General features: G+C 38.7%; 1 protein-coding gene across 1 annotated transcript; it reads right to left on the minus strand.

The window, feature by feature from the left end:
- Positions 1 to 7,178: 7,178 nt before the first annotated feature.
- On the minus strand, positions 7,179 to 26,979 carry acss2l (acyl-CoA synthetase short chain family member 2 like). Its single transcript, XM_058419044.1, has 18 exons — positions 26,711 to 26,979; positions 26,372 to 26,567; positions 23,942 to 24,033; positions 21,101 to 21,204; positions 19,416 to 19,488; positions 19,143 to 19,218; positions 18,497 to 18,575; positions 15,985 to 16,122; positions 15,393 to 15,563; positions 15,149 to 15,282; positions 12,971 to 13,103; positions 12,777 to 12,833; positions 12,385 to 12,465; positions 10,812 to 10,920; positions 10,366 to 10,434; positions 9,625 to 9,801; positions 9,458 to 9,532; positions 7,179 to 8,761 (listed from the first exon to the last, which is right to left on the minus strand). Exons 1-18 carry the CDS (start codon positions 26,841 to 26,843, stop codon positions 8,634 to 8,636), a joined length of 2,025 nt encoding a protein of 674 aa, XP_058275027.1. The 5' UTR covers positions 26,844 to 26,979; the 3' UTR covers positions 7,179 to 8,633.

The raw sequence follows: 26,979 nt of genomic DNA on the forward strand, positions 1-26,979 counted from the left end.
ATGACTATTGTGTAACAATCACTGGAGCATTACTTTAAAAAAATAAAAAGGGTTTAATTGCTTTTTCCCTTTATGAGTCTCTGTATCTGACAGAGCTGCTGTGTGTGTGTGTGTGCGTGTGCATGTGTGTGTGTTTCTTGCCTGCTGCTTTGGAGGTGTTGCTGACGTTGCAGGCTTCACCAGCTGTCTCTTCATTAATAGTGTGAAAACTGGTGCTCCTCTGCACCAGCTCTCTCTCTCTCTCTCTCTCTCTCTCACACACACACACACACACACACACACACAGGAATCTGATTATCTTTGTGCACCTGCCATCACCGCTAAACCAGGCTACTATCAGAACCACCTTATGAAATCACCACTTAATTCAAAAGCAGAATTAGGTCTGCAGGGGTCTAAGGAATGAATAGATTTATAGTAAGCAGCCTGCTGCTTATACCGTAAAGTGAATTAAGCCCTGACCTTCTCTTGTCCTCCAGGAAAGTTGACTCATTGCCAAGGGAGTGATTTATTGACAGGTTGACTCAAGGGTGCTTCATCAATCAGTGCCTTTTCTTTAACAAGAAAGGGCAGGTATCAGCTCACCCTCAGTGATGAAGCATTGTAAATAACCCTGTATTTTATTTTTAATTTAATAATGTCTGACTATTATGTGCCGCTTTTTTGTGTCAGGGTAATGAATAATAGAAAGATGTGAAGAGTTTGAGGCATTTAAATGAACCAAACACACTCTTGTTCTCTCTCCCCAGGGGTATTATGGTGGAAAATGTGGTACTCTGTTTCACCGTGCTCCCATTTTTCCATTACTGAGAATGATAACTGCAGTATTCTTCGCTAGATTTTATTCCGTTTTTGCTCCCAGCCTTCCACTGGAGAGAATGAAAATGAACCCCGAAACTACAATGTCCAAAAAATGCAATGTTCTACTTGTTGAACTATTCTCATAACACTGAATCAACATCTATGTTAGCATGTGGTGCTCAGAAAAGTGTTTTGCTCAGAGAGTCAGCATACTGTAGAATATTGGCTGGAAACCATTCGCTGCCCCTACATAAAGATACTTGAAATTAATCTGGATTAATGTGAATAGTAACAGTTTTGCTAAGATGCTACAATACCTTCATGAAGAACCTAGAATGTATTTCTTGTTTAGACTATTGCAGCTTTTCACCATTAAGTGTACAGTTAGGAACTGATGTATAATCACCCTCTCTGGTGTCACCCAGATGAGGATGGGTTCCCATTTTGAGTCAAGGTTTTTTCCTCATAATCATCTCAGAGAGTATTTCCTCACCATCGTTGCGACTGACTTGCTCATTAGGGACAAATTTATATATTTCTGTAAAGCTAGTTTTAAGGGGTGACTCCATGTTTGGCGGCTATTTGTGTCTCACTAATATTACATTTACAAAAATATATTTTTTATATAAAAAAATATAAAGCATATAAAGATAAAATAATTTCTTTAAAGTAATTCAAACCATTTAATAAAATCCTAAAAAAAAGAGCTTTAAATACACTTTACATTGTAATATAACCAGTATATATTTATAGAAACATAACCATCAAAAAATATTTGTATTAACGTCTGAATCCGTTTAACGTCTCATGCTTGAAACAATTTTTTTTTCATCCATTATAGGTTTTTGAAAAATTCACCCCTATGAAATATTTAGAACATTCCAGAAGTCACCTGTTCAACTAGAAGTTGCATCATGAGAAGAAAAAATAATTAAGGGTTTTATTTATTTATTTGTTTATTTATTTATTTAAATTCAAATCTTAGTAGAAATTAAAGACATGATAAATTATGAAAAACACCAATAGTTACGTAAAGCCGATTGTGTATCAGATATACATATACAAATATATGTGTATATAAAATATAAATATATAAAAATGTGTACATAATATAAACATAGTATAAACATAATAATATAATACAATATATTATACACAATATATTATATATAATAATAAAATAATATAGTATAATAGTATAATAATATAATATCTATAACTATAATATGATAATGTAATATAATGTAATATTTATAATAATATATATATATATATATATATATATATATATATATATATATATATGCCTGCGGGAAGAAGTTCCTCCTCATTCGCTCTGTGTTTACCTTCAAGGAACGGAAACGTTTCCCTGACCGCAACACAGGGAACAGTCCATTGTTGGGATGGCTGAGGTCCTTCATTATCTTCCTGGCCTTGGTCCAGCACCGCTTGCTGTATATAGTGACCAGGTCAGGAAGCTCGGTGTGGATGGTACGCTCGGCTGATCGCACCACCCTCTGGAGAGCTTGCCTGTCCTTTTTGGTGCTGTTTCCAAACCAGGCAGTGATACTTCCCGTCAGGATGCTCTCAATGGTGCAGGTGTAGAATGTCTTTAGCACCTTTGAGGGCAGTTTAAAGTCCTTTAGGCATCTAAGATGATAAAGACGCTGCCGGGCCTTCTTCACCAGGGTGTTAACGTGACAGGGCCATGTCAGGTCCTGCGTGATGTACACTGGAACCGTAGGTACCGGTGTACATCACGCCATAGGTACTGGAAACACTCTCTCCACTGGGGACCCGTTGATAGTCAGGGGCTGGTAATTCCTCTCCTGCTTGGTGCTCAAGTCCACTATCAGCTCCTTAGTCTTGCTGATATTCAGGAGGAGATTCTTGGCCTGGCTCCATAATTCCATGTTACTAACCTCCTCTAGGTAGGCCGTCTCATCGTTATTGGAGATCAGGCCCACCACCACAGTATCATCCACAAATTTAATGATGTTGTTGGAGCTGGCAGTGGCCACACAGTCGTAGATGTACAGTGAGTACAGCAGGGGAACTGAACTGTAGTCAACAAACAGCATTTTGACATAATTCCCCCTTCTGCTGTCCAGATGGCTCAGGGCTGCATGATGGAGGTGTGCAATGGCGTCCTCAGTAGATCGTTTGGGACGGTATGCGAAATGTAGCGGGTCCAAGGTGTCAGGTAGATTTCAGGTAGATAAATTTATTTATTTATTTATTTAATATTTTTTATATGGCTATTGGATATTGATGAGTTCAAAATGAAAATACAACTCACTACAAATGATAGGAAAGCAAGTTTTTAATTAAAAGAAAAGAAATTAGAGAGAGAGAGAGAGAGAGAGAGAGAGAGAGAGAGAGATGGGTTACTACCTTTGTTAATTGGTTAAATGTATTTTTTCTATTCAGTATTGACTTTAAGTCCATTTTTTAGCATTATAACGGCACTGTAAAAAAAGATCTTCTCCTACATACACCACTGAGGTGTGAGCTATCAGCTTTCACCTTAACACCTTATCTTTCTCCCACTTGCTCTCTTCCTATAGAGCTCTGAAAATTTGTACATCCTGTTTCTTTTTTTTTTCTTTCCTTATGTCCTTATGTCCATAATATATGACGTAGACCGCTATGAGGATTCAAAGAGTAAGAATTTTTATTGTATGGTGTCACAGATTGTTTCATGTACATATAACCATAAACTCATGGATCTTTAATCATATTTCCACTAAATAATTATTAGAATCGATGCTGTTCAAATCTGAGCATTTACCCCTTATATATACCCCTTAAAAACAAATAGAGAACCACCCAAGAGCTGAGCCTCCACATTATTCTTACACGCTCATAAAGGGTTTGCTGTTTCTCATTTTCTCAAAATGAAGCCAGTAAATCTGATTCAAACACCTCAGTGCAGAGGTCCAAAATCTCATCTCTCTCTCTCTCTCTCTCTCTCTCTCTCTCTCTTTCTGTCTCTATGAGCAGAATCCTCGAACATCTCCAGATAACGTTAGAGAATTCTGAGGTTTTTACATAACATTTCTAAACATCCCTACAACATTAGCTACAGCAATAATAATTCTAACCTTTCTATAATGTAATATGTGTCTAATATTGTGTGAGCAAAAATTCTACTTGGCATTGTAGATGTTTTGGAGCAGCACAGGAACATTCTTTATTGGTTATACTGCAGTCCTCAGTTCTGATTGGTCATAAGGTGTTGATTAATTCTCAATAACAGCATGGGTTGGACAGTTCAGCCTGCAAATTTCTATCAGTGTGCTTGTTCTAATACATTCAGATCTCTGTAATCACTCACACGATGATTTGACAAAGAATGCAAGTATGTAATTGATAATTGTTCATATAGTAAAGTTTTCGTTCTGTCTTTCTTTTTCTTTTGAGACTCCAATGTCAGTGAAACAAACACAATTTACTGTCTTTTTACCTTGACAGACAAAAAGAGGCTCCGGATGAGATGACTGCTTATAGCTGCTATAACGTAGGTGAGTAAGTGAGTGAAACAATAATAGAAATGGATAAAAATGATGACTCAGTGTCTATTCAGTTTTATTTGTAGTGCACATGGAACATTGGGTGGTGGTAGCTCAAGCGATTATAAAGCTCTGGGTTGTTGATCAGGGTACAAACCCCAGCACTGCCAAGCTACCACCCTTAGGCTATTGAGCAAGGCCCACCTGCTCCAGGGTGGTGCTGACCCTGCGCTCTGACCCCAACCCTCCAAGAATGGGATATGCGAATGAAAGAATTTCACTGTTCTGTAATGTATATGTGACAAATAAATGCTATTTAACTTACAATGGACATTTTCGTAAAGGAGCTCTATAGGAATATATAAATTCAGGATAGAAATGAGGAAGGAAGTGAGCAAGGAAGTGAAAAGGAAAAACTCCCTGAGACAATATGAGAAGAGAGGAAACCTTGAGAGAAACCATACTCATATACGTGACACCAGATTAATCATTTCCCTTCTACTATATGGTATATACTATATGGTCAGACATTGCAATTGTGTAACCAGGAGACTGGAATGAAACACTTTGAGACATGCTGACGACTTACTAAATGTTCTAATATCTCGTCTAAGGAATCTCTGTGGAACTTTACACTACTAAATGTCTGGCTCTTATACACAATTTTGTTTGTCCTAAGGGTATGCAAATCATTGCACTTAACTCTATATATTGCAAACTCTGATAGAGCAAATGCTCAAACTCAATTAGCTGATCTCGTTTATAAGACCTAAATCTTCCAGCTTATCTTGTTGCCCTGTTTTGCACTTTCCAATCCACCGAATTGACCACTTAAGCAAAGTGGCACTGGTGTGATGCCTGTTATAATTGAATAGCACAGCCTTATTCCATATCAAGTTGTTTGCATTATTTTAATTAGTCTAATCTCCAGATAAACACACGCATGCCCTCTGAGACGTGGTCCTATAGAAATAAATCTGTGCCTGCCTTTGCGAATGAAATAAGTGGAAATTGGATTGCATATCATTTAGCCTCAGAGTGTCCTTCATTCTGAATGGAAATGGATATTTTTATGCTGACACTGATGGATTTTTAACGTCAGGATCAGCAGCTAATAGTTATATTTTTGTACTTATTATTATGTTGAATAGGATTTCACCTTGTCTGCTAAGTATGAATTATTAATCATTAGTCAGGATGAACAACCCAAGCACCTATCTCTCTTTTCTAGATGTCTCAGCCACATTATGAATCTTACCTCGTGACAAAATGGCGTTTATTTATAATTTATATGTTGAGAAATGAAATGAAAGAACACTTTCTGGACAAATACTATACTTCTCTGTTGTTATGCAATCGCTAGAAATGGCAGATTAAGTAACCACAAAGATTTTCATCAGATCTTTCTCGGATGATATCAGGAATATCAAGAAGATCAAGCTTCACAGGATATCTTTTAGATCACGCTTACAAAGTGTTCCTTTACAAAAAGACATGACCTTTGCATGGACTTGTAAACTCTTTTATTGCCTGCAAATTCTCGTTACAAAATCCACCCATCCAGGCATTTAGCCTCAAACAATGAGACGGTGAGATGAAAGCAAGAAGAGGAGGAAAACAGGGATTCGGGGCACTTAATGCCCGTCTCTTATCTCGTTTTAAGTTGATGGTATCATTAAAATCATATTGCATTAGAGTTGTTACTCCAGAGAAGCAGGAGGATCAGAAGGGTTGTGATGACTGTGTGTAGTTTGTAGGTCAGTTGGTTTGATGCAAATAACTGTAGATCTGTAATATTTTAAGGCAGTATGTACACATAGTGAGTAAGGGTCAAGTCATGTTTGTGAGACAATGCAATTATCTTTATCTGTATCTTTATCTTTATCTTTATCTTAACCCGGTGTTGGGACACTGGGAGAAAAACACAAATAGATCAATGTCAGCCCTGTTGAGCGTGCATGGTGTGTGAATACTGACTCGGACAGTTCCACAACCTCAGCTACTGTAAGCTTCTGAATCTGCAAAATGTTAATCATTCAATAGAAATAAGAGGAGATTTTTTATTTAGTTTTGCCGTGAATGATATATTTCATGTGCTTACATCAAGTCCACAAGACAAAATAATAACTGAATTTTCACTTAGACACTTAGATGATAAATGATTGTTTTTATGTTTTGGGACAGTTTCCTCATGTGTGCCCAAAAATCCTTTAAATCCTTTACATTCTTTGTTTTTCCTGCTTCTTCTAAACATTTGACCTCTTTCCAACAGCAGCTACATGATTCTAAGATCCATCTTTTCATCGTGAGGACAACCAAAGGACTCGTACAAAAGGTGCGAACGTTCACAGATGCTCAACCATGATGCATTATGAGGCAGGGGGTGTAAACTTTTGATCGGTGTAATTTGTTATTATTTTGTTTAATGATCTTATTTTTATTTTTATTTTTCATTGAGTACTGCTCTTCAGAAGTTACATATGATATTTAAATGTTTTTCATCGACATCGATTCTCACCTCCTTGTCTTGTCTCCGCCCCTTTGTGTTCATCTCAATTATTATTAAAATTATATATTACACTTATATATATACACTTATCTATTATTCCCTTGTGTTTTACTGTGTTGTTGTGAAGTGTCCTTCCATGTATGTGTATTCTGAACCTTTTCCCCCCATATTTCCTTGTTTCCTTATTTCCTTGTTTCCTTGTTTCCGCTCCAACTTCAATTCGGCCTTGCGTCTGTTTATTATTTATGTATATGGATGTTCCCATTTTAGGGCTGTCCCAAAAGAGTAAGGGTATCTTGGGTAACACAGACAAATTGTAGGTTAAAAAATAAATAGTAGGACAAACACAGTGCAGTATGCAAGTACATTTATTTATACAGGACTTTAAAAACAACCAACATTAATCCGATCTGTATTAAATCAGCAAGTTACAAGACAATTAAAATGTATTCATTATAATGCCACATCAGAAGATACATGCTTTATGTTGCAGGGTCTATAGTTTCAGAGCCTTGGGAGTAAACAGAGCAATCCTTTAATCAGGATTCAGGAACAGTAAGGAAGATGGAAGATCGTGTGGAGAGGTATGTTGATAAAAGCTAATCCATAACACAAGAGTCAGTTCATTAAGTGACTTAAATATGAATAATAGGACCTTGTACCTGATTCAAGAATGAACAGGGAGACAATATTTTGGATCAAACTTGTGTAGTAATATAAGTAATGTAATCCGTGCAGCAATTTTTTTTCACCCCCTTGTGCACATCAGCATTCATAAGGGCATTTAATCAGTTTACATTTCATTATGTTAATCAGAATCGCGTGTCTTCAACAATATCTTTTATTTACAAATGAAAAATGTTCATTTAACTTCTTTTATATTTATTAGCTCTTATATTGTAAACTGGATATGCCTCATAGATAGATTTGGAAGGGAAGAAGTGGCTCTGTAATCATATTTGTGTATCAAAGATACCTTCATGAAAGTGCAATTTGCAATACAGCCATATTGGAATACTGAAATGGCTCGATTGGTTGTTTGTTTAGGCTTCTGGTTGGAAATAAACCAAAAAATATTGTAAATTGCAGCTGAATTTAAGTCTTGTTCTTTGATATCACCATAAACTAGCTTCACAGTCTGTATCGCTGTCGAAATGCAATATTTGGCTCATTTATCCGACAGATACTAGCTCTTCTATTCTGAGAACAGCACCGGTCAGACCTTGTGCAGTTTTATCAAGGGTGCAAGCACAATAAGTTATATAAAGTCATCGCAAGACAAAAAAAAGGCCACCCAGTTTCCTGGATTTCAAAATGACCAAAATGCATATCGATTTCTGTGGAAAAGTATGTACACTATTAGAGTTAGTCTCTCTATTGGTTGGATCGTGGACCGTGATTACATTACAGTGGCACAAAATGTGGGCATGACAACGAAATATAGGTTATTTATGTCGTTCTTTTATAGCCAGGGTTGTGGTGTCAGAATCTGGAAAGGCACGGACATCTACATGACCTCTCTGTTTGGGAACCTTCTTACAGAGATGAAGGAACACTCCACCAGTTTAGTTCAGAACCTCTGAAACTGTGATTCAATCAAAATCATCCTCATGTCTGCTTGCATGCTCATTTTTCGATCGTGGCTAGAAGAATAACCTAAAAATCCTTCACAGATAAGGTAAAAGGAAATGTCCCTCTGCTTTCTAAATTAGGATCAGCTGACAGTGTGAAAGCTTTTTTATTATTATTTTTTTTTGAATGAAGGCTGTTCCTGGATGAGTTGGAAAGGCATGAGAAATGGCTTAAAGCTTTCACGCTGCTGCTTCACACCTCTGACTGAAGAGCACTTCCACAACTTTGGGGTCAGCCAGAGTGGAAAGGTCACCCAGGTCTTTCTCATTGCGGGCGATCTGCCTCAGGACACGCCGCATGATCTTCCCTGGAGAGGAAATTAAGAATAAAGGATTTTATACCACATTGTTTGTTAACTCTTGATTCGGATTGGCCACAAGTTGCTGGTTACTTTTCTAATAGCAGCAGCTTTGAGAGTAGTTCCAGAATTCACTGGTTTTCTATTTCCGCTTATATGGTGGATATTCAACATATTTTAAAAGCATGTATGATGGTTGATATTGTGAGGCTTTCTGTTTGTTTGGCGTTTATGGAAGGAGTCTCCAGTGTCAGTGTAAAGATGACTAGAGATAACTTTTCAAGAGAGAGAGAGAGAGATTGGTTAAGGACTGAGTGTTTTCTAGCTATTAAAACTCATCAAATGTAACTAGAAATGGATAAATTCATTAAAAATGCTGTGGTGAAAGAGGAATCAAACACGTCAGAATATGGCAGTTCAAAGATATTACCAGTTTGAATTAGACCAGGGGTGTCCAATCTTATCCAGAAAGGGCCGGTGTGGGTGCAGGTTTTCATTCCAACCAAGCAGAAGCTACACCTGATTCCAACTGGCTAATCAGTAGATCTTGGCTCTCAGTAGACTCAGGTGTGGCTTCTGCTTAGTTGGAATGAAAACCCACACCGGCCCTTTGCGGATAAGATTGGACACCCCTGAATTAGGCACTCCAACAACAATAATAAAATGAAAATTAAAAATCTTGTTAAGAGGATTAGCTGATCAAACCTGAGCGAGTTTTGGGGAGGCCCGGGGCATTCTGGATGAAATCTGGAGTGGCTATCGGGCCAATCTTCTCTCTCACTGTGAAAAAATCATTTTGTGGCATGAAAATCAGAAGAGCTTTAATCAGAAGGGTTATAATTGAAAACACAGTGCTCTAGGCAACCTCTGACCTTTCCTCTTGAGCTCCTCCATGAGTGTGTGGTTGAATTCCTTGCTGTCCTTAAGCGTGACGAAGCAGTAGAGACACTCGCCCTTGACGGTGTGAGGACAGCTGACCACGGCTGCTTCAGCCACAGACGGGTGTTCTGATAACGCCGCTTCCACCTCGGCAGTGCTGAGCAGGTGCCCTTGAGGGAGGCAGATTTGTGTATTTATATGTTAAAGTTATCTAAAAGCTGTTGTTCTGTGTGCATTTGTGTTTGTTGCTAACATTTTTGAATTATTGGATTAACAGTATAAACATTACTAAAGCTGGTATTATGGGTCCAGGGGGTCCTGCCCCTATAATAGATCAGGTCCACCCCATTTTTGTGAAAGCCCTATCACAACATCAAATCAGCAGCAGGATACCATGGAAACAAGTGTCAAAGTCAAGAGTATTGACTCCCCTTTGGCATTCAGTGTATCATGACAGGAAGAAGAATGTTAAGTTTCCAAAATAAAATGGCAGAAAGATTATATTGTATATTCCAGGCACTAACTATATAGAAAATGCTCTTTATTTTAGGTCTAAAGGTGATAAATCTATTTCTCCACCCATCCCCATACCCTAAAAAATAAACCTGTTCCCATAATAACTTAATGCTTTTAACTAATGAAAAGCTCTCATGTCTCAGACCCACATAGACTCAGTCATTGAAAATAATAATCTAATCAGCAGATTTACATGATCATACACTTCGAACCCTCACCTGAGACATTCAGCATGTCATCTATTCTGCCGGTGATCCAGTAGTAGCCATCTTTGTCCCTTCTGCATCCTGAAATTAAAGAACAGCACAGCACAGGCCATGTCAGCGCAACACTGACACCTCTGTACTGCAGCACGGTGCCAAGGAAACACAACACCAGAAGGTCATACGGCAATATGCTCTACTCAAGGAACTCTGTTCATTGTTATTCATACCACAGCAATGGTGCATGCTCAAATCTGATTGATTAGACTGGCTGATTGCCAGAACTCCAAAAGAGGTAAATAATTTTTTAAATGTTTTTCTACCACAGGAAAGTCATTAGGATGGACGGCTTTATGGTTTCTCAATACAAGAAAGTGTTGACTGTGTATGTAAGTTAAAATAGGAACTTGATTCTCTACAATCACATCACATCAGGGCAAAGTCAAGTGAGCTGCACTTACCATCTCCTGTCACATAAAACCCTGGGAACTTTTTGAAGTAAGTGTTTTGGAATCGTTCTTGATTTTGATAGATGCCCCTCATGATGCCTGGCCAGGGTTTCCGGAAAACCTGGAATCATACAGTGAAACCTGGATTTAAACAGAGACGCCTCAAATAGTCTGCACTTCTCTCATGTTACTGACGCTCTTTTAGTAAAGTTTTTATAGGTTCTTTTTATTTATGCTCCCTTGCCTCATATTACTATTCCTTGAACATGTAAAACCCACGGTACATTGGCCAGCATTCGCTCCCCATATGCATCAGTGAGCCTTGGCCGTCCATGACCCTGTCGCCGGTTCACCACTGTTCCTTCCTTGGTCCACTTTTGATAGATACTGACCACTGCAGACCGGGAACACCCCACAAGAGCTGCAGTTTTGGAGATGCTCTGATCCAGTGGTCTAGCCATCACAATTTGGCCCGTCGTCAAACTCGCTCAAATCCTTACGCTTCCTGCTTCTAACACAAAATGTTCACTTGCTGCCTAATATATCCCACCCACTAACAGGTGCCATGATGAGGAGATAATCAGTGTTATTCACTTCACCTCTCAGTGCTCATAATGTTATGCCTGATCGGTGTATATTCACTTAATATCCAGTCAGCTAGCTAGTTAGCATTGATTTTGTACATCCGGTTAAACATGTTTCCTTTTTTCCTTTTCACCGTCACTGATTAAGCGTTCATATTTTAGGCCACAAGTTATGTTAATGAATAGTGTCTATTGTCATGCCTGCTAACTCTAACTAGGATAGCATAGATGAGCAGTTATGCATTTCAGTGTGGTAATACTAGACAGTGTCCAATCTTATCCTCAGAGACGATGTAGGTGCAGGTTTTTACCAAGCAGATGCCAAACCTGAGTCTACTGAAAGTCAAGATTAAACACGTAAAAAAAAGGTACATCTCGTGCTTGTTTGGAATGAAAACCTGAACCGACACTGGCCCTTTGTGGATAAGATTGGACATCCCTGGGTTGTACGAAATATAAGCACTCTCGGAAAGCTGCACGACCAATCAAATTAATGGACTGGAACTAACTGTTCGGGGAAAAAATTAGAATAACCTGAGCTTCATTTCTGACCATTCCAGTTCATAAGATTCCTTAATAATAATAATAATAATAATAATAATAATAATAATAATAATAATAATAATAATAATAAAGGAATTAAATTACTGTTATGATAGCTGAAATGTAAATGCATTGCAGGGTCCAAAAGTGCAGCATTTTTATATTTGTCAAATTAGATTTTTTTGGGAATTAGATGGATTGGGAATAAAAATGCATAAGGCATAAAGCTTTATACTATGAGTCAAAATCTAGTGTCGGTCATGCTTCACAATTTAGATAAAATATATGCTGGGACAGCAATTTTATAGCACTTTATATATTTCACCAAAGGGTGTAAGAATGGGGGTATGTTCATGCATCCTTTCTATACCTCATTTCTCCTGATTCAGGATTAGTTCTGCCTGTTCTTGTTCTTATTCAATAACATTTTACATGAAAGTAAAGCTGTGAGCTCTCACCAGGTAGCCCTCTGCCTCTCCCTCCAGCTCCTCTCCGTGCTCGTTCAGGATTGTGGGCTGCACACCGAAAAACGGTAACGTCTGCACAATACACAAAATGCAAAATATTATATATGTATGGCAATGTCTACATTTATATCCCACACAACAAAGCACTGCTCTACATGAGAACATGCTTATGAGAGCACATTTTGTTTGTTTTGATTTCTTACATATTGCAAACACTATACACAACACATAATGGCATTTAATCTGATTCCAGATTTCAGACATGATGATATATATAATAGGAATTCACTGTGCCAGTGAAGAACCAGACTAATGAATCATTTATCATTGTTCAAGTTTTGAATCTAATTGAGAAAACTACATGAATTTTTGAAGAGACTTACAGCAGATCCTGGCTTAAGTGGTGTTGCTGCAGGCAATGGAGTCAGAACATGACCTCCCTAAAGAACAAATACACACATTTTTACTAAATTATTTATTTCATTTGTCAAACACAATCAGCATAATCGAATCCTTCTTCAATACAGGGGTCTTGTACACGTTCGGTTGGATGACCGAGCAAAATAAACTATTTTACCGTCTCCGTCTGCCAGAAGGTGTCGACTACGGGGCATCTACCCTGACCCACGACATCGTGGTACCAGAGCCAGGCTTCAGGGTTTATGGGCTCTCCCACAGTCCCCAGTACACGCAAACTTGACAGATCATATCTGAAATAGACAGAGTTAGACACCCTGAAATAATGGTATTGGTAATGGTATAGTGATGATTTGTGATCATATTGTGGGCCTTTAGAGGGGTCAGAGGTCAATGTAGATGAAAATAATTGCAGATATCAGTTATTGATGTCTAAGAAATTAAAAAGATGGCTACTCATAAACATAATGTATAGTGATAACCATTATACACAGGGATATTTTGAAACTGACATTAGCCGTACATGACAGCTTATGTACCTTAATTCGTTATGTAAAGAACAAAATAATCAACAATGGGATGGCGTGATGAAGCCAAGTGCAAAGCAGAGTAACTGTTACCATCTTAAAGTGGATTCATTTCCAATAACAGCATGGCTTAAATCATTTTATTCATTTTATACCACATCAGTTTGCCAATGATTCTGAAGTACACTGGTGTTCCAGTCCGCCAGCAGAGTGGAAATTGACTTATGGGACATTTTCAATCAGTATAAACAAGTGGATTATTTAATTATCGCAAGTCTGATATAAAATGAGTCTGTTGGCTTTCAGTGTGAGACGTGTGTTTTTCCCTCTGTTGGAGAACCTTACACTGAATTTTAGTGGCTGAAGAAACACCTTCAAATTTCAGATGTTTATGAACAAGATATATATTTAGAAGGTATATATTTCAGGGTCAATAAATGTTTTACAGTAAAAAAACAAACAGGACTAACAGCCATTTGAGCTAGAACATTATCTCCATTTGTATTCCCATTATGTCTCCAGTAGATGGCATCAGTTCCTCTCTTCTGGCAGAAGAAAACTGGTGAATGAACCCAGTGAACCCTGTCATGCCACGAAAACCAGTGAGTTCCAGTTAAATCCTACACCAGAGACTGCAGTACTGATTACTGCTTCGACCACAGCCGCCTAACAAGGCCCCGAATTTGGAGAAGCTCTTCAGAGAGCATGGAAATAACTAGCAGTTTGTGTTGATAGAACAGAATGATGGTGCAATCTGAAATCTAAATTACACAGGATAGCGTGTCATGAAAAAAGCTATCATTTGAGTATGATGTGCAATCTGGTGTGTCAGTTCATCTGGGCTGGGGCTTTCAAATGACAGACCTACTGATTAAACTTGGGATAAATCTAAATTCTAATTATAAACTGCTTTCAATTTCAAGGCCATGTACTGAAGCTTTGAAAGTAGCATCTCAATGTGGTGTGCTGGTGCACCGGCTAAATTCCTACCTCACAGTTTCAGGGTCCTTAGTTCAGACCTGAACTTGTGTGTGGGGTTTCCACGTGATCTCCATGTGTGTCCAAAGGTCACGCATTTTTAGCTAGTTTTGTTTTTGCTATTTCAAGAGCTAAAGGGAAATTTATGCTTTCAGAAAGTCCCCTGTTATCATGCTCAATGCTTCTTTCACACCTCTCTATAATACTTTGCTAACACGTCCAGCTAAAATGTCTCTCAGGCTCATCGTTCTGTAATCCTGACCGTTTATTTACACTTAGATACTGTAGTTATGGGATCCTTATGCATGCTGTTTTTGGTTGGTTCAGAGGAACCCATGTAGATTGTGCTGATTCATTCACAGAATCTCTGGCTGTATTCAGCTTCATTATAATATGTTAACGTATCTATAATAGCAACTTACGCAGTTGTTTACTTCAGGATGTACTCTAAATTTCAATTTAATGCTCTTTAAATTAACCTGATTATTATTATTATGGTTACAGTAACTCCACTTCTTGTCATCGTAGCATCCCTTCTTCGATGACTTTCCTTTAAGAGCATACAAAAAAGGTTTTATTCCATACAAACGAAATGCAAATGCAAACTGATAAATAAATCACATTTGACCCCTTTAAAGGAGATCACACACCACAGTTGAAGTTAAAAAACTGTTGTAACTTGCTTATTAACGTGTTATCTGGTGATGCTTGGACAAGTGGTTGGAAAGTGATGTGGTTAGAAACGTATCAGATGATCAGATTTTCACCAGCATTATAGATTAGATCCTGAGAGGACAAGTGTGTACAAGAGTGTGTAGGGATATTTCACTCACTTTTGCAGTGGCTCACTCCCGAACTTCATAAGCAGCCTGATGGCGGTGGGCGCTGTGTAAAACTTAGACACTTTGTGCTTCTCTATGATCTCCCAAATCCTACCCACGTGAGGGTAGATTGGAATACCTTCAAACTGCCACCAGTCCACACACACACACACACATATACACACACGTCTGATTATATGCACTAACCACATTGTAATGAAATCAATCAAGTACAGACTTTGTCTAAAAGACATACCAGCACACTGGTCGCTCCGTTGGCTAATGGACCATATGTGATGTAAGAGTGGCCTGTGATCCAGCCAATGTCTGCTGTGCACCAGTACACATCGTCATGGTGATAATCAAAGACGTATTTGAACGTAAGTGATGTGTAGAGCAGATAGCCGGCAGTCGTGTGCAGTATGCCCTATGAGACAAAACAATTACATTATATTGGCAAAAGTTTTGGGACACTCCTCCAAATCATTGAATTCAGGTGTTGTTTTTCAGAGGTTGGGCTCGGCCCCTTAGTTTCAGTGAAAGGACATTTTGGACAGTTTCATGTACAACTGTCTTGGTGTGCTGAAGCATTAAGAGTTCTTTTCACTGGAAATAAGGGGCCAAGCCCAACCCCTGAAAAAGAACACCTGAATTCAATGATTTGGAGGTGTGTCCCAAAACTTTTGGTAATATAGAGTAGCTATAATCTGGACGTTTAACCTAGACACTATGGTTGTCATTTTCATTTCAGTTCTTTCTACTAATTTGTTCACTATGTCGTCAATGCAGTACTAGCTTGATTCCTGATTACAGATTTCAGCGCTTAATTAAAATGTGAAGGTCCTTGCCTTGGGTTTGCCCGTGGACCCGCTGGTGTAGAGGATGAAGAGGGGGTCTTCAGCATCCATCCACTCAGGCTCACACTCCTCTGACGCACTGTTCACAATGTCGTCCCACCACACATCACACTCTGCATTCCACGGTGTCTGAAACACACGTATGTACACAAACATGCACAATGTAACACATATGCGCACATAGTAGGGATGTAATCCAGTGTGAGTCTGTTAGATAGATAGATAGATAGATAGATAGATAGATAGATAGATAGATAGATAGATAGATAGATAGGCAGACAGACAGACAGACAGACTGATAGATAGATAGATAGACAGACAGACAGACAGACAGACAGACAGACAGACAGACAGACCGACCGACCGACCGACCGACAGACAAACAGATAGATAGATAGATAGATAGATAGATAGATAGATAGATAGATAGATAGATAGATAGATAGATAGATAGATAGATAGATAGATAGATAGTTTGACAGACCGATAGACAGACAGATAGATGGCTGGATGTGCCTCAAGTCCTCTGTGATAGACTCCAGGTTTCCCATGACCCCATGACAGAGAGAGAGAGAGAGAGAGAGAGAGAGAGAGACAGACAAACAGACAGACAGAAAGATGGATGGATGGATGGATATATAGAAAGACAGACAGACAGATAGATAGATAGATAGATAGATAGATAGATAGATAGATAGATAGATAGATAGATAGACAGACAGACAGACAGACAGACAGACAGACAGACAGACAGACAGACAGATAGATAGATAGATAGATAGATAGATAGATAGATAGATAGATAGATAGATAGATAGATGGCTGGATGTGCCTCAAGTCCTCTGTGATAGACTCCAGGTTTCCCATGACCCCATGACAGAGAGAGAGAGAGAGAGACAGACAGACAAACAGACAGACAGAAAGATGGATGGATGGATGGATGGATATATAGAAAGACAGACAGACAGACAGATAGATAGATAGATAGATAGATAGATAGATAGATAGATAGATAGATAGATAGATAGGCAGACAGACAGACAGACAGACTGATAGATAGATAGATAGATAGATAGATAGATAGATAGACAGACAGACAGACAGACAGACAGACAGACAGACAGACAGACAGATAGATAGATAGATAGATAGATAGATAGATAGATAGATAGGCAGACAGACAGACAGACAGACAGACAGACAGATAGATAGATAGATAGACAGACAGACAGACAGACAGACAGACAGACAGACAGACAGACAGACCGACCGACCGACCGACCGACCGACCGACCGACCGACCGACCGACCGACCGACAGACAGACAGACAGACAGACAGACAGACAGATAGATAGATAGATAGATAGATAGATAGATAGATAGATAGATAGATAGATTCTTTATTGTCAATGCACAGACTACACCTAAATTAAGTGTCCCTCCTTATGGTGTAAAAAAATAAAAGGATAAAAAGGATCAAAAAGAAATAAAAAGGAGTGTAAAAATTGACTTCCTGTTCAGATGGGATTGTTCAATTGAGATGTACAGAAATAGCAGCTACTTATTGCCCTTAACAATATTGCACATACGAACAGTGTGATCTTTCAAGTAACATCTGTCCTGGAGATTGAAGAACAAAAACCAAGAAATTCACATGCCTTAGACGTAAACAGTACAAATACCACAAGGTATGATGCTACTCTGATTCATCAGCAGGGGTGCATGCCATACTGGAATTTTGGGGGGATTTTTTTTTGTGTTCTAAATGAACACGCATTCAGATTTGAAAAAGAATTGTTTTGGAAAGCTTTAGAGGTGTATATCGGGGTATAAATGGAATAACAAAGGATGCAATGAAAAGTGTGGGGCTTTTACTTTTATGCAAGTGCAACTGAGCGGTCAGGTTCGGGGCTAATGGAACAACAACCATGTACATGAACATGCAGTTTTGTGAAATGTATTTACTCAGTTCATTGACTCATCCTCACTAACTGCCCAGTCAGAGCCATGGTGGTTTACATTAAACTACTAGTAGGGCTGCCTTTTGTTTTTAATCCTGCTCATGCAAATATTATTTTTGTTTGCAATTAAACTTACCTGCAATTAATTAAAAAAAGGCAGGTACAGACAGAAATAATACAGCCAGAAATCAGTCCCACACACATCTCTAGTTGATACCAGTTATGAACTCGAGTGATGTAGCTGAGGTTGAAATTCACATATCACACTGACAGTGATGTCATTTCTCCCTTTAGGATATTTCCTGAGTTTTCCAAGGTTTCCGGGGGCATCATAATTCATTTTATTTATTTTTTTGTACGTTTAGGCCACACCCACTTCAAGTTTTTAATTGGAATACAGATACAGGTAAGGACAGAGTCATTGCATTATGCAAATATGAGCAAGACAGTTGGGGAGATGTTATGGTGGATGTTATATTCAGTCTTGCAAACCATTTTGCAACGTGTACAACAATTATAAGAAAGTTAGAGTTCGACCAACCTGTAGCTTATTGCAGGTGTTGCTTATCCTGAAGGCATGATGCTTCACTACAATACATTTCTGGACTGTAAAGGAGCTTCTGAGATAGAGATAGATAGATAGAGAGAGAGAGAGAGAGAGAGAGAGAGAGAGGGAGAGAGAGAGACGAGGTAACTAAACAATGACTCAGCTACTCCACCACTCTTCCAGGTCAATTTAGATAGACCCAAGAGATGCAAGAGATTAATCATTTCTGGCACAGCAATTTAGGTCAGCAAATTGTAGTTTGTATAGCGTGGAAGTGAAATACGTGTCACCGTGCCATCACATCCACTTATCTTTGAGTCAGAGTATCAACACCTAAAGATAGTGAACAGTTTCTGCTAGATCCTTCCATTTTTCACGCTTCTTCTCATTGCTCCCTGTATGTTTTATTTCACCTGTCACCATGACGACCAGCACATGACGTTTCCAAGCCGTGCTGTTGCCCGGCAACTTGTCGCCGGTAGCTGTGGCTTTGAGTGGCTGCGTGGAGGATGTTAAGCCTTTATAAAGGAAGCTGGTGCAAGGTGTTGGACTTAATGGGCCCAGACTGTGGCTTGTTAGGGCAGAACAGAAGCTCATTTAGCTGAAAGAGATCGAGACGAATGAGAGGAAGGAGGCTTACTTTTCTCGGCATTGCTCCAAGGCATGGTCTGAAATCTGCTTTAGGTTGATCAGTTTATCTCCCCTGTAAACACCGTCTGTAGCGCAGACACACAAAATGATTATAAAAATAAGGGGATAAAATAATGACAAGCACACGCCTCTTATTTACTACGTTTTATCTATTGTTGTCTGACCGCTTGAGCTATCTGAAGATAACCAACTCATAAAATCCGTGATAATAAAGTCATGTTGAATCAGTTTCCATGCTGGCACAGCGTCACATGAATGTTACCTGCCGTAACCAGGATGCCACACTGTGCGTCCACGATCCTTTCAGCCAGAGACTCAGAAGAAAATCCGGCAAACTGAAACACAAACAACGTGGCATAAAGGGTTTCGTCAGGATTATATGCATTCAGTCAGCCATGTTTCATGATTCTTTAGTGTCAAGCTAATATCAAGAAGTGCTGAATGTTTATTTCATAAACATCTTACTTAACCCATATACTGTTCTTCTAATGTTAAGCAGAGTTGGTTTACGATTCAGTATAATTTACTGCCATTTCTAAACAATTCCCTGTTCTTTTCCCATACGGAAAAGTTTTAGAAGCTTCACGTCAATGATCATGTGTGCACTAAGCCATTTGAGCTTTTAATAACGGCTTATACTTGATATCAGGAATTCGATTTCCACATATAGTTCCACATATTTCCACATAGTTTTTTTTTTTTACTGGGGAAAAAATCAGTTCTAGTAAAAACGTCATTTTGAGCAATGGAAAAAAATGACTAGTATAAAATGATAAAATGATAGCCTGAAAATGATATTTGTACACATAAAAATCTCATAAAAAATTTATTTCGATATCAAGAATTGAATGTTTACTTATGGAAATAAAATGAAATTCTTTATGTTAAGAAAGCCATGATACACGCTTCTCATATGAATTTAATTTAACACCTCATTATTTTATTTCACAAAATGTTTCGTGGAATAAAATATGCAGTTTGCACCTCTGTACGCACCTCAGATTTTTTTCCTAAAATTATTCGTTTATCGCCACATGATTTATTACTCTTGTTCAAATTAATTTCCACATACATATTTTTAAACACTATTCATAGATTTTCACATTATTTATTTATTTTTTTTAATTTATTAAAAAAGGTTTTACATTTATTTATTTATTTATTAATTAATTTATTTATTTATCTATTAATTAATTCATTCATTCATTCATTCATTCATTCATTTATTAAATTTTTTTTTTATTAGTTATTTTTTTGTGGAATTTTAGCACATGATATATGGCGCATGGTTTTCATGTGCCATTACACATTGCATCATAACCAGATGCAAAAATATGTATGTGGATTAAATTTGCATATTATTCCACGCAAGACAACCACATTAGCCCTGTAGCTTGAGTATAAAACTCAAAGAGAAGCACTTTTGGACGTGTCCTGGCTGACCAGCTACATCTGGCGTAAGAAGAAATTTGATTTAGATCAAACTTGTTCAGTTATAGAAAGTAGGACAATGGCCTGGCAGGAATGAGGCCTCACATTCAACTAACCCAAAAATAGACCTTTATATGCCATTAAAATTAACCTTGAAGGTTAGCCGGCAGTATTTTTAACTTCAGCTGCAACCGGGAACAAAAAAAAAAAATAGTCCTGGCAGAACAGACAGAGGGTTCTTCCATGCACTCAATGCCAAGGAGAACAACATATAAAACTTATCAAATTCTGTGATATAAATAAATACTTGAAAACACAACCTGTGGTTGAACCGGACAGTGTTCTCTGTCGCGTGTGTATGTGTGTGTGTTTTAATCAACAGTATCTAAGCAATATAAAAGAAGTCCACGTTTTCCTGAAGAGTCAGCACTCAGCACTGCTTCAGGAAAGACAAAGCGTGCTTCTGCAAAACTGTTTACTTTGCAGAACCTGTTGCAGATCACAGTGGACACATACCACAATCGAATGCACTGCCCCTATTCGAGCACAGGCCAGCATGGTGAACACAAGCTCGGGGATCATAGGCAAGTAAATGGCCACTCTGTCTCCTTTCTTTACACCTGAAACAGAGAAAGACACGATTGATTCCACCTCAACCTTCATATCTTCCCCTAACTGAATAATGTGAGGGACTTTATTCAAACATGGACAGTCAACACTCAAAAACAAAGATGAAGATAATTAAAATACAATCTAACCCTGGAATAGAAGCCATGTGTACGGAATGTAGCACGCAGTTATGGGAAAATAATCAACACCAGGATTTACTGCTATCAGCCTGTAGTTGATTCTTTTCCAATCCACGTACACCACCACCATTAGTCAATGTTTATTTACTATGTTTATTAGCCCTATCTTATTTACTATTGAACATGCTGTTCTATGTAATAATTTGTCAGATTCAGTGCCAGACTTTGTTTCCCAGAATGCCTTGAAGCCAACATGGCCACTACAGACTACAATTCTCAGCACACACACACACACACTGTCACATTCACAGTCACAGGAATAGTGATTACACACACATGGGCTCAATCACAGGCACACCCTATAAAAGTGCACACACACACGCACACACACACACACACACACACAAACCTCTACATTATTGCAAAGTAGTGCTTAGTGTATCCTTCCCTGATGTAGCAAGCCCTTGTTATTCTGATTTCTAGATTTTTTAGTTTATATGGTTTGCTGGTGTCTCGCTCCCGCTCACTGTGTGTGTGTGGAGTTTGCATGTTCTCCCCGTGCTTGGTGGGTTTCCTCCAGGTGCTCCGGTTTCCTCCCACAGTCCAAAGACATGCTTCTAGGCTGATTGGAGTCTCTAAATTGCCCATAGTGTGTGATTGCGTGAGTGAATGAGTGTGTGTGTGTGTCCTGCGATGGGTTAGCACTCCGTCCAGGGTGTGTCCTGCCTTGACGCCCGAGGCTCCCTGTGACCCGAGGATAGATCGGATAAGCGGTACAGACAATAAAATGAAATGAAATGGTTTGCTGGTCATCCAAATCTATGCCTGATTTTGACCTGGCTATTGTCCCACAGTTTGGATTGTTCACCAGGGTTTTAATAATCATCACCCAGCCATCTCCACCCGCCTGATGATATACACACAAAAACATCCTGTTGTCCAACTTCCTGTTATCACGTACTTTATAGCAGCTGTAAACAGTCACTCCCTCTCCATCCTCTGGTGTTATCTTTCTTGACTTCACTGGCCACTTTGTTGACTTCACTGACGCTGGAAACAATTCCAATACATTTGATCATCCCCTCATAACAAAAAACTCTTTAATTACTAAACTACGGCGTTTTAGAAAAAGGTGCATTACTATAAACATGTTCTTTATTGTCAGTTTTTGCTGTAGAAATGTAACTTCCTGTCTACTGACCAATCAGATCTGAGAATTAAACAGTGCTATTATATTTTTACAATATTTCCATTAAAAAAAAAAAAAAAAAAAAAAATCTATCCTAGTTTTATCATTTCAAATTCTGTTCATTTTCTACAGAAATGAAAACACTGAATTGGTTTTATAGTGAAATTTTTTAAATAATTAAATAATAATAATTATAATAGCGAACTTGGTGGGAGTGAGAATGGTTGTGGCCCAAAAAAAGAGTGGATTGGTTTTGTGTCCTTTATATTAGCGATTGTTTAAAGTGAACACAAAACCGCATTGTTGTAGGTTTATAGTAAAGCACTGATATCAGTCTTTTAGCATGCGTTAGTTTGATGCCTGGGGTGGTTGAGTCAGTGTAAGCTAGTTGAAAGATATGGTAGATCTGTGGTTAATGATTTGAGCTACAGATCAGAAATTCTGTGATTTCCAAATTTGGCAATGCCAAGCTGCCAGTGTCCTCGAGACCTTTAACCTTTACCTGCTCAATCGCATCCTGTCTCAACTATAAACCATTTTGGATCATACACAGGGTCATAGGCAGCCTGGAGTCTATCACAGAATACTTGAGGCACATCCAGCCATCTATCTATCTATCTATCTATCTATCTATCTATCTATCTATCTATCTATCTATCTATCTATCTATCTATCTATCTATCTATCTATCTATCTATCTATCTATCTGTCTGTCAGTTTCTCTCTCTCTCTCTCTCTCTCATGGGGTCATGGGGAGTCTATCACAGAAGACTTAAGGCACATCCAGCCATCTATCTATCTATCTATCTATCTATCTATCTATCTATCTATCTATCTATCTATCTATCTATCTATCTATCTATCTATCTATCTATCTATCTATCTATCTGTCTGTCTTTCTATATATCCATCCATCCATCCATCTTTCTGTCTGTCTGTTTGTCTGTCTGTCTGTTCAGTCTGTCTGTCTGTCTGTCTCTCTCTCTCTCTCTGTCATGAGGTCATGGGAAACCTGGAGTCTATCACAGAGGACTTGAGGCACATCCATCCATCCATCTTTCTGTCTGTCTGTCTGTCTGTCTCTCTCTCTCTCTCTCTCTCATGGGGTCATGGGGTACCTGGAATCTATCACAGAGGACTTGGGGCACAACACACACATTCACACATTACAGACAATTTTAGATGCCAGTCAGGACACAGCACATGTCTTTGAACCTGGAGGAAACCAGATTACCCTGAGGAAACCCCTGAAGCATGGGGAGACCATGTTAACTCCACACACACAGACACACACACACACAGAGGAGTTGGGAACCAAACCCCTGACCCTGGAGCTTCAATGATGGACAAGGGTATTCATAAATGACATCTGCGATTATCACTCCTGCTCAGGTAGGAATAAAGAAAAAGGACTCTTACCCAGCTGTTTGAGAGCATTGGCACATCTGCACACCTGCTTTAGAAGCTGGCTGTATGTGATGGTAAGGTAATGGTCAGGTGAGTTCCCCTCCCTACAAAAGCAATCGGGAGAAAAATTAAATCCACAGGTACAACAATATGCATGTATGGATTTCATCAAGGTTGTGGAGAACTCTCTTGAGTAAACTTGAACTAATCTGGATGCATAGCTAATTCACATGGTTAAACCTTGAATGTTACATTTCTGCCTCTTTTCTTCTGTAAACAGAGTTTAAGAGTTTAAAAGTCCCCTTTTTTAAGAGAAGATAACGTGTTCTCTGGCAACCTTGTCCATATTACATTTGGATGTACATCAGCAATCTGTTTGGACAGTAATCCTGAAATGTTTATTGCACAAGCTAAAAGGACGGCCAAATGACTGAATTACAATATGGCCAGCAGCCTGTTCAAAGCTTCACTGTTTGCTCTGGCTCTTAAACCAGTCTGCACATTGGACTGAGTCGTTTTATCACTGTAAGACAACTAGGTGCATGATATATTTACAATCAATCCATCCTGGAGCAGAAAATAACCATTAACATGAACATGTAGGTGAGAATTCCCATCTCTGGACTTTCAGGCTTCTGCACCTGTCTGTCCCAATATTAGAGAGAGCACGAAATGATGACAAGGCAGTCTGGATCCTGGTGAAGTGACCTTGTGGGTACAAATGCTAGTCTGTTGCATCACCATGCATCGTTGCTAAGTCATAAACCCTCCCGGATCTTGTTTCCGGGAACTCTAACTGTGGACTATGGCTTTGTCCTGGCAGCTTCAGACAGAACCGGGAAAGAGTCTGTGCCCATGCTTCCAACCACAGGTCTTGGTTAATGACTAACTACCCTCTTGCCTGTTCCAGATTATTAGCATTCACTGGCACTAGACGAGAATCACCCGATCAGCTGAACCCAACTGATGATACACACATATTTGCTGGGATGACCCGCATTGTGTTACCACAATGATATTTACTTAGTTACGATGATTTTATAATGCATGACGTTATGACTGATAGTGATATCGCAATGATTAATCAACCTGTTATTGATTAATTACATACAGTGTGGCTATTACACATTCGAAGAGCTTTATTGCTAGTATATATCACTGGTGGTATTGTATATAACTAGCACAAAAAGACAGAAGCTGCCAGAATACTTAATATAATAGATTTGGTTATAGAAAAGGAATTCATATTTCTGTTTAGGAATAAGTATTATAGGAGCCTGGTTCCGTAGGGATCTGTGATGGACAGTCAAGATGTATGCAGTTTAATTAGGGCTTCATTATTGGATCATTATTAACTGTTAGTAAAGGTGTTACATAGGAATGTTTTAATAAAACAAAGTAAATTGATACTTATTAACTATTTGTTAAATATATCTACCTACCTGCCTGTCTGTCTACCTGTCTGTCTGCATGCCTGTTTATCTATCTGTCTGTCTGTCTGCTCATCTACCCATCTCTCTGTCTGTCTGTTTATCTAGCTATTTGTCTGCCTGTCGGATTATCTACCTATCTATCTGTCTGTCTGTCTGCCTGTCTTTCCTTCAGTTCATCCATCCATCCATCCATCCATCAGACCATCCACCCATCTATCTGTCTGTCTGTCTGTTTATCTACCTATATGCCTGTCTGTTTATCTACCTGTCTGTCTGTCTGTTTAACCACCTATCTGTCTGTCTGTCTATCTATCTGTCTATGTGTTTAGCTCTCTGACTGCCTGTCTGTTTATCTTCCTATCTGTCTTCCTGTCTTTCCTTCCTTCCATCCATCCATCCATCCATCCATCTATGTATCTATCTATCTATTGAACATGTCTATTATTTAATATGATGTGACTATTGTGGCTGAAAAAGTTATGAATAGTTATGTTCTGAATAATAAATAAGGAAATATTTAAGTAATAACACTGATTCAGTGCATATGTGCTTTCTGTTACTGTATGTTCCACAGTTTTCAAAAGAAGATGTCTGACTGAGAGTCTCTAATTCTGAGATTCTGATACACATGAACCTGTACTACACACAAGAGCATTGGTCAGCTCAAGGTTCTGAGGTAATCATATAAAGGCTGTCGAAATCTCAAGATTTCAACAGAGTCAGTGATGGGCCTTAGTCCTCGGCTAAATGCTTGGCTTATATCCTGTTTTTTTTTAATTCTAAGTTGTATTTAGATAAATGGATCAGCCTAATTAATAGGTTTTAAAGAATATTTTCATGACAAACTGGTTTAGAACTTCATATCAGGAATTTTAATCATTTTGCCAGTTTCACTGAATGGAAAGATAATTAATGAGTTACCAAAAACACAGGATACATTGTTCACAGTAAAGTGCTGAAATAACTGATATAATCAGTGTGAGGGTGATGAAGAAACCTGCAAGCTCACCAGTAGAAAGCAACTTTATCACCCAGGTTCCGGTCTAGCACGTTGAGGTCTAGCACGTTGTAGCAAATATTGGTCTTTGCTCCCTCCATGAACTTGATGTAAACCTGGTCCTTGGTCATATCAAAGTTATACTGCAGCATCCGGCCTGTGGGAGGTTTCTTCCAGTAAAACTCCTCAGCAACCTCCCTCCAGAACTCTGTGGATTAGCAGACTGGTCAAGATGTACTGTATATTCAGCTAACACTCACTAGCACTAAATCAGCTTGTATTGACGTGGGTTTGTGGCGAGTCATGCACATTTCTCTAGGTTTCACTTCTGCTGTTTCTCAGCTCACTTACCTTCAGGTTCTTCGGCGGACCGTTTGTACATTGCAAGATATGAGTTAAAATCAGGCACATGGGCAACCATTTGCAGATCCTCTGGAGGTAAGTATAGGTTCTTGTCCTTTTCTTGAAGCCCAGGAACAACCATGTTTGTCTGATAGATCTAAAAGAGGAAGCAGTTGATAACTATAGCGACGTCTTGTTCCTTTAACACTCAAAAGCATTGACAGCTGGGTACTGCCCTGCACTTGAACTATGAAGCAGTTTATTGTGGCTGTCAGTGT

Source organism: Hemibagrus wyckioides, linkage group LG20, assembly GCF_019097595.1.
Source record: "Hemibagrus wyckioides isolate EC202008001 linkage group LG20, SWU_Hwy_1.0, whole genome shotgun sequence".
NCBI lineage: Eukaryota > Metazoa > Chordata > Actinopteri > Siluriformes > Bagridae > Hemibagrus > Hemibagrus wyckioides.